Source organism: Acanthisitta chloris, unplaced genomic scaffold (genome assembly GCF_000695815.1).
Source record: "Acanthisitta chloris isolate BGI_N310 unplaced genomic scaffold, ASM69581v1 scaffold3706, whole genome shotgun sequence".
Classification (NCBI taxonomy): domain Eukaryota; kingdom Metazoa; phylum Chordata; class Aves; order Passeriformes; family Acanthisittidae; genus Acanthisitta; species Acanthisitta chloris.
The window spans coordinates 50,158-63,458 of record NW_008678608.1 but is presented as its reverse complement, the minus strand read 5'-3'; the positions used below and the strand labels follow the sequence as shown (position 1 = coordinate 63,458).

At 39.2% G+C, this 13,301-nt stretch overlaps 1 protein-coding gene across 1 annotated transcript in view; it reads left to right on the top strand.

Moving 5' to 3' along the window:
* LOC103804345 (von Willebrand factor D and EGF domain-containing protein-like) overlaps positions 1-13,301 on the top strand; it is a gene marked incomplete at its 3' end in the record, with an annotated part of 91,039 nt that overhangs the window by 74,280 nt on the left and 3,458 nt on the right. Inside the window, exons 16-17 of the mRNA XM_009076955.1 lie at positions 8,441-8,536; positions 9,767-9,862. Coding sequence (XP_009075203.1) covers positions 8,441-8,536; positions 9,767-9,862 — 192 coding nt within the window. The remainder of the gene's footprint in view (positions 1-8,440; positions 8,537-9,766; positions 9,863-13,301) is intronic.

Here is a 13,301-nt window from a genome sequence, read left to right as displayed (position 1 = left end):
ATGTCTCTTAAAAAAGAAGCATCGGACCTACCACTTGGAAAGCCCAGAGGACAGACGGTTCTGGAGATTAATGCTGAAAAAAGACACTGGCAAGACAATCCTCTCCAGCACTGATTTTCAAGTAAACTTTAGCTTACTTTCTAAAACAGGTAAAAACAGGGCGATGGACAGATTAGTGCAGTGTCAATGCAGACAGCAGTCCTGTTCCAAACCTGACAGGGTTCCCACCTGAGGTCCTCGTTTTTAGGTGGGGTTGCAGCAGTCCTGTTCCAAACCTGACAGGGCTCCCACCTGAGGTCCTCATTTTTAGGTGGGGTTATCTGCCAGACCACATTGGCCCATGACTGGTCTCCTTGGCTTGAGCCTTCCTTTCCCATGGCACTGCAGTACTCTTTGTATACCAGCAGGTTCAAAGCCAGGTTGGATAAAGCCTTGAGCAACCCGGTCTACTGGGAGATGTCCCTGCCCAAGGCAGGAAGTGTTGGGACTAGATGATCTTAAGGTCCATTCCAACCCCTAACATTCTATTATTCTGTGATTCTACTCTGCCTGAATCTCCCTTTTCCTTTGTGAAGATAAAAATAAACCAAATTGCATCAAGCAGAGGCAGTGGCTTATCCCACTCGGCGCATGGAGAACGTGCCTAAATGGCAGGTCATACTGCAAGCACAGAGCTGCAAAAACAATCAGCAGAGGAAAACAGTGTATGAGAATCCTCTTTCACTTCTTATTCAGGCATGACAAGAAAGCAGCTCAACAGAACAATTTATACACATGCTGCAATGGTTCACTGACCTAATAAAACACAGAGCATTCTTCAATGAAGAGAAAATGTTACCAAACGCAAGCCCCTAACAAGATGGGAATTTGAGCTGTGCTGAGAGTATACTTTGCAATTCCCCACATTAATTATATGCTAACAGTTGCAAAGATGAAAATAAAGTATAGTCTCTTTCAAATTAATAGTGTTGCAATCAGACTAAAACCAGTCAGTAAATGAGAAAAAGGGATTGCTAATGATCTCAAAATCTAACTGTTCCTAGCAGAATAGTCCCCAAATGTAAAAAATCTGCACCTAGATGTGCTTATTTTGTTTATAGCAGCTTTGATTCTGAAAGGTGCTGAAGCATTTTGCAGCTATCCAAACATCATACCACTGCATGTCAAGTGAGTTTCACATGACAATACATAATAGGCAACACAAAGATTAGGAGACATAAAGAGAGATTCATTTCAGTCCAAGGAGAGTGGAGGGACCCTTGCCTGTACTGGAGTGAAAATACCCCATTGGATTCCAGGACTTCCTGAGGTTCAAGATTCTTTTCTACCACACACTACCAGGGACTCTTTTGGAGGTACAGATGGAGAGATCAGGATTCTCTTTAGCTGACAGGAAATGTTATTATCTGATGAGAGTGACATGACAGCAAACAGGAATGCAGTGCATTACACACCGACTCTGGGAGTTCAGTCTAGCATCTCACTAGTTTTTCCATACAGTAGTAATTATTTTTCTCATTTTTCCTGGACTAATAACTAAATTAGATTTATTTCATGCTTTAATATCTCTAAAAGGCCCCATAAGTATATCAGAGTACACATCAGAATGAAGACTAGACATAATTAGGCAAAGCACTGGCGTTGCTCTGCTATCTATATGCTTTACAATTTTTCAGACCATTTTTCTTCTGAAATGTGTGCTAGGTCATGCGAACTAACTCCTATTGCTAGAGCCATGTGGTAAAGTGAATATATTAGAAATGCAAACTGTCACCACACCCATCACAATTACATTTACAGCTCCCTCTGTGTCTTGTAGTAATTTGTTCTCCCGCTCTGCATCCCTCAGAGCTTTCTACCAGATTATTTTTTACTATTCAGAAAGGTAATTTATGAAGAAGTGCTTTGCATCTCTGTCAGAGGTATGTGAAGCGAGAAATAGGGATGAACAAATCTCAAAATGATTGGTAGCTTGATAGGGATAAGGATCCAAAATTCAGAAGTACATTTCACCAAAAAAATTTGCAATATTGTGACATGACAAGCATTCCTTCTTCTCAAAATTTAATCTGTGGCTATAATTACTGACATTCAAGTGAATCACACATCTGAGGGTACTCTAATAGAGCTTGGAGAAAAAGTGATTTCTTTATTTACAAATCCAAATCAACACAGATGAAGAATTTCAGATAAAATCAAGCTCTGGAACAAAATATGTGCCTAAAACCCAGCACAGGCAAAACTAGATCCTCACTGCCCTTGGAAGTATAAAAAAAGGGGACTAGAAATTGCTAGTGTCCCAAATCCATAACATGTTTTTCAGAGCAATGTACATTTGGGACCTTCACAGCGGCAGATATATTGGTACATCCATCTCACTAATGATCTGTTGAGCATCAGTTACACCCTCTAAAGGGGAGAATGACATTTTTTTACCTCCACTGGTTTCTGCTAGTAGAATCCACACAATGGTGCCCTTTGTCAGAAACATCCTTTTTGGCCAGAACTCACCCATTTTGTGATTCCTTTTTTTTTTGTTTTAAAAAGGGTTGAAGATTGTTCAGCAAGATCAAATCTTTATTTGGAGCCTAGAAGCATCCAACCAATTGTTGCCTTACTTCAGTCAGGATAATGTTTCATCCAAGCAGTGCTGCTCGGATGCAGAATACATCCAGAGAGATGGGGAACCTTCTTCCAGTCGATGAATTGAACTGTGTTATTTTGTGAAAATGCTGACCTGACCTTCCACTTCTTGTCCTATGAAAGAGCAACATCCCATCCCTATATTTTAAGGCTGCAGTTTCATAGTTGTACCATTCCTGGCACAGAACTTCACGTTCTTGTGTCTTATCAGTAGGTCATATATTTTACTCATAAACATCAAAAAAAGGGCTAGAACTGCCAGTTTGAACACAAAATCCACTGTTTTCACATCCATTGGTTTCATTTTTGTTCACAGCTTGAGTTATCTCAGCTGTTTTTTCCTGACAAGGCCAGTTGGTGTTATTTTTAAATCTGTCCCATGCTTTGTGTCTGTAGAGTGTTGTATCTCCCCAGCTACAGCTCTTTGCTTTTGAGAATGTCACACCAAATCAAGATAACCACTAAGCAGAAAGGAGGAAACAAACATTAAAACAACATTTACACATAGAAAAAAAGCCAAACCTGAGACTGAAGAAGCTTCCTGCTCCTCAAAAGAGCAATAGAGCAAGTTGAAATATGCACTAGACCCGCAGAGAAGTCATCAGTTCAAAAACCCAACACCAGCCAGAAATAAAAGCAGTGCCTGTGAATCACCTAGAAATGTCAGCACAGGGATGGTGACTTAAAGGATACATTGAAGTATGTATCTACCAGTAGGTGTTCTTTTGGCTGCATTTCTGTGTTCTTTGTCAGCAAGCTATAGCCTGATGCATTGCCTTAGCTGGCCCACACAGATGTTACTGCTTGAGGCTATTTTCTCTCTTCCATCCAAAGGCAGGATGCATCCAGAAGCAGGTCAATTTTCTCAACTTTCACTGGGCATATTAAAAAAAAAGAAAGAAAAGGCAGAAGCAGGTCAATTTTCTCAACTTTCACAGGGCATATTAAAAAAAAAAGAAAGAAAAGATGTCTTGAAAACTCCATCTTCTAATCAGCACTGCAGCATGATGCACTGTCTCCTCATCAGCGGCATGGCTGAGGATACATGATGACAGGTAATTTTTGATCCAGAAAGAAATAGTCTGCAGTCTCATGGTCAGGAAAGGACATGGATGTTCAGCTGCTGCAAGGTGTATTCCTGAAACGTTGCAGAGGATCCCTCCGTGCCAAGATTTTCGAAATAGTCTGCAGTCTCATGGTCAGGAAACGACATGGATGTTCAGCTGCTACAAGGTGTATTCCTGAAACATTGCAGAGGATCCCTCTGTGTCAAGATTTTCGTAGCCTGGTTTAATATTCCCTCTGTTTTGACTTTATGAGGGTGGTGATGAAGACTGTCTAATTTCAACAAAATTAAAAGCTTTTCACTACATATCATTCTCTTATTATTGGTGTACTTGCATCAAAAGGTGGCTTAGGTTCAACTTGAAAAGTTTTTGTCTGATAATCCACAGAAGGAGTGAGAATCTGAAGGAAATGTTTGGCTTCTTCTAATCACTGAAAATTAGTCAACAGATACTTCTGCCTAATAGTGTGACTGTTTGTTAGAGTCATTTCTAGTATGTGCAGTACACCAAAACATGTCCAGTTCTAGATTTATCCCCAGTCTTTTTGGCTTTGCATAACAGGGATGTTTTGCTTAATGCTGTGTATATTTTAAGGGGATATTACTGTAAATCCAACGGCAACTGAAAACACTGAAATTGTGGATGTCCATCACTGGTGCTACTTACACCAGGAAGACAAACTTCACTTTATGCACAACATTTCAGGTGCTGGTTGGTTTCAATAATCTCTGGAAATATTTATTTTGCAGGCAAATTCTTTCCTTTGGCTGACAAAGCAGTAGGTCTGCCTACCTTAAAGATGCTAGGGTTGAGGAGTTGAACTATAGAGCTTCATGAAGGTTGATAAAAAGAGTTGCAAGAAGCACTTCACTGGGTCAAGTCAGCCTAGAGGGGATAGGCTATGAAAGTCGCAGGAAATTTTAAGTGATTGTAAGGTCAAAATGCATTAAAGCCATCAAAGAGAAATAGCTGCTGCATAAAACAGAACACTCAGCAACTTGTGAATGCCTTTCAGCGCATGGAAGAACTGTGCACGTTTTGTCTGATGTTCTGTGCAACACCTATGTTTTATCTTAACACCTGCAGCTGCTTGTTACCTTATCAAAATCACCCCTCACCTGAAATACAACACAACTATGCTTTTGCTTTAACCTGCATTATCACCTTCAGCATAGCCTTACCTTATCTAACTCACCAGTTTTGGAAAACATAAGATCATGGAAGTAATTTCTAGTTTTAAAGGAAGTTTTGGAAAACATAAGATCATGGAAGCAATTTCTGGTTTTAAAGGGTGGCCTTAGAGAATCGTGGTGCCTTAGAGAATTGAGTAACTCTATTGCATATGAAATTCTGGGTGGAAATGTTGATGGTGACAGTAAGGGGAATGGGATTAAAGCTTTAGTGATACCTGCTGACTGCCAGCGGGTTTGCACCCAGGATGTGTGGGTAGTACAGGACTCCATATCCCCAGTGATATACCCAGCAAACCATAACAAAAGGAATGCATGAGTGTGTTATATTCATGTCATTAGGTCTAGTCCTCAAGGAAGGTGGAATTAAACCACTTTTGTCTTTGGGTCAAGATGCCAGGAATATTTTAAGGGAAGGGCATAAAAAGAAATACGAGTCTTTCCAAAGTCATGCCTGTGCCTGGGAGAATTACAATAATTTGATTTGCTCTCCTAGTGTCTGATAATTTATTTAGTTTTCCTGTGAGAGGCTGGAACATTTTTGTTTGCTATTTTGAAATTAGAACTCCTCCACAGAGGCCAAGGAGTGGGACTAGAAAGGATCCGAACTAGTTATCATTAACAAATGTTGAAGCCTTCCGGATGGGTATTGAGATGAAATTGTATTTAAGAAAGTTAAAGGAAGGGAGAACAAGGTGGAGATGTCAAGCAGGAAAAGGGGAGATATAACACTGCATTCATTTAGGTAAAGGTGCTCGTGAATTCCCTGGCAAGAGGAGAAAGTGTCTGCCCTGGAGGGCAGGCAAGCAGAAGTGCTCCTCTGGTTCAGAACAGGTTTGGTACTTACTTGAACCCTTAGTTCACTTTGAATTGAACTCCTTTGGATTATCACTGAAGTCAGAGATGCCATAACCAATAAAGGTAGTTCATGCTATATTCTCATAGCTACTTGGACATTTGTGAGGCAGCTGAACAAAGAGAGAAATTGATCCGAAGTCAGAAGTTGGTTTAAACCGATGGTATCTTATTCAGATCAAGACTGGACCACACCTTAAAGTTTTGCTGAATTCCAGTGCAAATTGAGCTGGAACAAGTTATACACAAACTGAAAACTAAAGGTTAATGAAAAGCATACTAATTTGACTACCTGCAGCTGAGGAGTCTGTTATTGTACAATTTAACATTTCTGCTATCAGTGCAAAACAACCAGAAAAGAAATTGTTTGTATAAGGTTAAGGATATACAGAAAATGTAAGTGACAAAAGAAAAAAACAAAAGGAGAAATATCCATTTTTACAAGTGCTACTGTCCATCTAGCTATTTTTTCTTGACTTTAGTTTTTAGGAGGTGGGGAGAAGCCATTGTCCAAGTTTCATATGATTTCAAAACCAAATCTATGGATTTTCAGCTGATTTTGGGACAGCAGGTTAGCATTGAGGACACTATAGTCAGTGAATATCACAAAGCATAAGGTCACATGAAACCTGGAACCAAAGTTTATGGTTTGGGGTCATCTTTTCTTTCTAAATTTAGAATGTCTGAGCTGTTTTATAATGAAACACGAAGTCAAATACCACACAAGATTGTAGGTCAGAAGTCTTTTATTGGAAATGTGAGATCAAAAGGGAGAGAAAAAGTAAGAGGGAAAATAAGAGATTAAATGATTTCAGAGTTGTAGATGCCCTGACACTTTGAACTCAGCTAGGTTTTAACTAGTGACTGCAGCATTTTTTGATAGCTCAGCAAGAAACGTAGATCCCTGTTAGCCTTAGTAAGCAGAGGCCAAGATTACAGCATGGATCAGGAGATGAGGAGGGAGAAGGAAATAGAGGGTGACAGTTTAAGGGCTGGGATCCAAGCAGGCCCTATAAGCCTGGGCAAGTCTGACCTGCCTGAGGGCAGGTCACTATGCTGAGGGATCCAGGAGGCTTGGCACAGAATGAAATGCAAATGTAGCAGCCAAGAAAGAGCAGCAACATAGCACTAAAAGCTGCCAGTGCAGCAGCATCTGGACTGAAGGGATAGGCCAGGACACAAAGTGCTACAAAAGCAATATTTCATTCAGTACATCAGAGGAATAATTAGGGAACCTAAATCTACCTACCTAAAAATGCCTGATCATCCCTAAGAGAGGAACAGAAGGTTATTCTGCCATCAAATAATGATTGCTGTATTTTTTGCATGCTATTTTTTTAGTAATCATTCCTATTTTGAGCCTGTTTTTAGGATTCCACCTTCTACAGTAAAGTCTGAGGGGGAATTGTGGTCGTTTAGGGTCCTGTACGTAGTGATGACTTGAAAAGCAGAATTGCTGCAACATTAGTATTCAAGTTCTGTTCTTACTGCTGATGTGCTAAAAGGCATCACAACCTCAAGGCTAATGAAGGCACTGGAATGCTGTGTTTTAGCTGCCAGGCCCTTGGTGCCTGCTCCCTGCTGAAGAAGAGCTGGGTGTTCAAAACTCACCCATCTCTTCAAGCAGGGAGGACTGACTGATTGCCACTGCTGGGGACAACTGACTGGCAAATCCCAATGTGCCTATAAAGTTTTAAGCATGGCAGGACCATTTGACACAAATGTGTTCTCACACCTTCACTGCCAGCTCCTCCTGCCTTGGCTCTCCTAGCCCAGTGCAGCCACTTGCTGTGTAATATGACTTTTTGTCTTCCACCCAGTTATCAAACTCCTTCTTCCACTTCCATTTGCAAAGTGCAATTCATTCCCACTCCCATCATACCAGCACTGCCATTTTTCTAAACTACACAGTCTCTAGTAGGTCCTTCCTGCACTTACTCTAACAGTCAAGGAGAAACAGGAAAGGACTTTAGGTATCTGCCTACAGCATCTACCTATATCAATCCAGGTTGGATGGCAGATGTTTGACTTAAGAGAACTGTGAGATTTTAATGCTGGATGCTGTAAAACAATATTGATAAATGCAGTTTAATCTGAGACACAGCAATCAGCTATTAGATTTCCAATGAAATAAAAAAAAATCATCTGTTTTCCTGTGGTGGAAAGAACAGCTTAGCTTTTGGATCTTATTTGTATGAAGGAAGTAAAAAGGTAAGTACTTTAACAAATAATGATACAATAAGGCAATGGAGGAATAGATCTGTTTAAGCTCTACGCTTGGTTGAATGAAAAAAAGCACTGCCAAACTTGTGTGAAACCAATCTATTCTCTTTGAGTCTTTTCTTACCCAAATGAACATGTTTTCCAATGAGAAAGTGAAAGCTCTAGTAAACATTTGGCCTGTCCACTTGCTTTTCTGAGAATCTTTGTAATCAATGCCTCACTTCTTTTTCTGATGGGGCACCTCTTACTGGAGGTTCTCCAAAAGAACTTCCATACAATGCACAGCATTTTCCAGATGGATTTATGGGAGCTATCAAGTATTGGTGTTTAAGATTCTCAAATCCAAATTACTTTCTGGTTTTTAATTACAAGCAAATGAACTTTCTGCTAGGAAGTAAGTTTGTGCTAAAGTCTTCCCTCTTTTCTCAGCTACCATGTTCTTCCTTTGATATGTACCTGCAGGTGTCTGTGATCCCACGTGCATGAATGGAGGGAAATGTGCCCACCCAAATGTCTGTGATTGCCCATCTGGTTGGAGGGGAAAGCACTGTAACAAACGTAAGCACCTCTATTACCCACCAAACAGATTATTATTATTATTACTTAGGCCAGTCAACATCAATTGTAATCTTCTTTTAATACTAAAAAACAATATAGTGAACAGAATCTGTTTTGCTGCTTCAGCAGTTTGAAGAAAAACAGTTTTAAGTCCAGGTAATACAAAATGCTATAAACATTTGCTGCCTGTAAAGGAGAAAAAGCTGTGTAGGGGAAGCCTGGTTCTGCTTCATGCAGCTGTCTGTTATACATCTTGTTATGGAAATTCATTTTTATAGTATTAAACCCAAAGCATTGATTTTATGTTTTAACAGCTTCACATATTTTGTTGTATTTTGCAGAGAAATGTCATATATTTCAACATACAGAACTATTTAAAGCCTGCTATAAAGCCTCCCAAACTGATGTACTCCCAAGGTCATTGGTGCATAATTTGGGGAATGACGTGTTCCTACTCTGTAACTCTTACCAGATCTGACTACAGTTACATAAAAATGTAATTAAAAAAAAAGCCCCTCACCCTAAAATATTTTCAAGGAATATTTTTTCTTATGTAGCTATTCATTACCATGAAGTTGACAGATAAACTGAATAAATTTATAATCAAGATGACATCCTGTATGTAAACCAGATTAAAATATTGGCTTTTTACCCTCTGGGTCCTGATAGTAAACATGATTTCAGAACCAGTGGTTTGAATTTATAATATTTATAATTTACTCAGAAATACTGAAGGCAGGAAGTGTCTTACACATACACACCAAGTCATGCACTCACTCTTACAGGATCTCTGAACAAATAATGTATGTAATAAGTCTATCAAACTATGCTATGAAAATATTTGGTTTTGACATGGAACACATAACAGGCACATAACACACGTATGTAATAAGTCTATCAAACTATGCTACGAAAATATTTGGTTTTCACATGGAACACATAACAGGCATATAACACACATGAATATATCATATGGAGATTATTCTTAGCTGATGGTGAGCTGAGCATTAGAAATAGTGAATTTTACAGTAGACAGTCATCTAATATCCCTTTCTTAAGAACAAAATATCAAAGAATCCTGAATAGTGATTATCTGATGAACAGAACACATTCACTTCTTTGGAAGTTAGCCATATGGAACAAAGCCTAGCAGGTCACCTTTCAGACAGATCTTGAACATCCAGATACATCATTTACATCTTCTCACTTGTCTCATGTCAACCTGTTCAGCTGTTTGCCTGCAGAAATGTCTGAATGGTGGAGAATGTATAGGTCCAAACATCTGTGAGTGCTCCGGAGGATGGGTGGGAATGCTGTGCCAGACACGTAAGTGATCCTTTAATTACCACATCTTTGTAACCATGCACATAGCACCAGAGATTTTTACACATTACATTTTCTATGTGTATATTCTGTTAGGTTTATGGTTGGACTCAATCATCTTAAAGGTCTTTTACAACCTAAATGATTCTATTATTCTATTACATGTAAAAGTCAACCATAACATGATTTGCACCTGAATTCTGTCTCTTATTTATCAGAACTGTGCTATGCTGCCAGTAAAACTATTACTTTCAAAGATATTTCTGGACTCAACATCAGCATGAGAAAGAGACCTGACTCATCTTTTACTTACGTGGATGCTGAGCTCAATCTGTCAGACAAAATAAGTCATTTTAAATTCAATAATCTGAAATATAAGGTAGAAAAAGGGGGGATCAAGCAGAAAAGGAAAGGGAGTAGCCCAATCTGCATACCCAGGTGGCATTAAGCATAGAAAGGAATTCTATGTATCTGCCAACCTTAGAGCCTGACCCTGTAAATTCTACCTGTTCAGCCTGACCACCAAGAGGGCTGGAAGTATTTGCATTTGGAAGGATTGGAAGACCTGGAATAAGAAGATACCTGTTATTGCCAGTTATGGACAGGGTCACTTCAGTTTATGTCTGCTATTAGCTTTACAGCAAAAGGGCATGAGGAAAATATCACAGAGTTCTCCCCTTTAAAGGGCAATCTGCCTTTCCTCTCACACTCACCGAGCATAATTACTTATGGAAATCTTTTGTCAGTGAAATCCCAATGGCTGTGTAATTGTTTCTTTGTGCCAGCTGTCTTCTAGTTCAAACATGAGAATGTTTAAAGTTATTTATTCATTGGTGACATACTCTTGACTCAGTTTATTAAATAAATAAACAAATCGTGCTTGTTCCTGTGAAAGGTAAGTAAGGCTTTCTATCATTAACAATTTCTGCTGTCCTGTGCAGGCACACAAGCCCAGACAATTTTTTATAGCTCTATCCAACCTTTGAAACTTTGCTCCAAATCCCTTCCCTTGCTAGTCACTCTGGTTTTACTATTTCTTCCCATGTATTCACTCAAATGGGAGGTTAAATCATCTTTTTTTTTTTGTCCAAAAAGATCTGGTTCAAACTCCCAAGTCCCACAGCAAATCCAAATAATCACCAAGTGGTTGGAATTTCTGTATTTTTAAAGAGAAAGAGAGAAGACTATTGTCAGAGAGCAGATGGTGAGGTCTTCTAATGTTGCTCCAGAGTATTCACAGTGAGGCAGGGGCGAAGCAGGGGAACAAGAAAGTCTTCATCCTCACAGATGTTAGGTATAAAGTTTTGCATAGACATGTAACCCTGAAAGCAAGTCGGGTTTTGTGTTTTCATGGGAGGCTATTCCCTCAAATCCAGAATTCAATGGAAAAAAAATGTATTTATCTGTCTAAACATAAAAAGCCTCCTGAGTGTTTCCCTTGCTCACCTTCTCTGTTCTGGCACTGCCACACAGGCTGCTAGCAGCAGCACAGAGGACTGTGACCAACCTCTGGTTACCTCTTTTTGTTGCTCTTATATTGCTTTGGCCTCTTTCCCATCTCTCAGCAGCACATGGATAGAAGGCCAAATCCACACACTCTGCCAGAACCAGTGTGCTTCTGGCAAGGAGGTGTTTGGTTCATCACACTACTCCCCTGTGCAAAACTTTGTCACATTTAAGCTCCCAAGGTTTCCCTGTGCTCAGCACCCTCTTCTTGCCTGGATGCATATGCCCAAATTCTGTGCTTTGCTGAAGTATCAACAAGGCTGAAGATGGCCTTTATTTGCACCACTTTAACTACAGACTTGCTGTTAAACTCAACAACAGAGCAAACCATTCATATTACAATTCAAGAAAGTAGTAGCAATGTATTATTCATGATACTGAAATATTATTTCATATTTTTTCTTCTACAACATAGGCTATTGAATCATAACCTGTTGGTTATTATGCTATACTTGAATCTATTAATTCGTATTATCTATTAATTCTGTATTTTCATATGATGAACCTCAGTTGTTTCCATTTCTTAATGCAAATAGTCCACCTCACTCCACAAGAGAGCCTAGTTTTTCTCAGCAATCTCCACTATCCACAAGCCATTAGGGCTGGATTGTTTCTCTGGTGCTTTTTCAAGAGGAGGAGAAGATTTGACAATCCCAAGTTCATCCTTTGTTTTCAGCCTGTGAATTCACTCAGCTTCCCTTCTGGGGATGATAGAGATGGATATGTAGATACAGGTTTCATCTACATCCTGACCCTCATTTTTAGCTCATGAACTTTCTAATACACATCCAGTAGGGTGACTAAACCAAAGGATCTACAGAGACTTTTACTACCATTTTCTGGGCATTTCTCAGGTGGAATAAATTGTTTCAGTCCTCTAAACTGAGGAAGCCAAAGTAGGTCGTTAAGCCAACAAAAGAGACAATGGACAAGTACTAAAAATTTATCTCTGACATCTACTTTTGATTTATCTTTAATAAGAAGTCACAGATCACCTTCATCAGTGCAGTTTCAAACTCACAAAGGCCTAAGCCTACATGGGCACTTAAAGAAGATGTTCGAGGAAGTAGTAGATATAGCTGCCACAATGAATCTTCTCTAAACATTCTCTCTTCACTCTTCTATTAAACTAGAAAAAGCAAAGCATGACATTCCCTGCTTTCAGGTCTCTAATAATTAATTTAAGCATTTGCAACTGCAAATATTTAAAGTCTCAGATTTTTCTGCCACAAGGACATCGATATCTATCAAAGTGATAGCCCAAAATGCCTCAACTTTTCAGTAGATAAGCCATTGACAGCATTCTAGAACAGATTTTCTGTTTGATTGCAGTAAAGATTGGGAATGTCTAAATCATAATAATTTGATGTCTAAAATATTTTGAAAATATCTCAGCCAGTTGGAGTGGGCTGTAATGTCATAAGTAGTCACTATATATATTAAGGAGCTTATATCTAATTTGGAACAGGTCTGCTACATTTTGGAGATGCAATCATACAAGCAAAAACTCTGCCTCTTTGGCAATGATGCACAGTGAAATTGCATGTCCATGTAATGCAGTGAATTATGATTTCTTAATGCTACAATCAGTCAAACTCACAATGATGTTCCAGAGACATCTGTGCAGGATGGTTTATTTACAGTTTCACCTGTCCCTGGCTACAACTAAACTAAAGAACTTGGCAAGAGTAAAAGTAGAGGCTTTTAGAAGACAGTGGTAATGGATAAAACACAATAGTCCTCCTTTATCAGACTGCAAATAAAGTGGTCAGTCAAAAGAATAGTTTTCTTCCCCACTCATCTGTAACAGAACCAAATGGCTTCTGAAAGAGAATCAATAAAATAGGTCATTTGTCCCAACAAATAAGCTGTATGGTGGAATACACACATTGCCCTTGATAAACCCTTGTGACTTTGATGGTCATAGTTTAAGGAA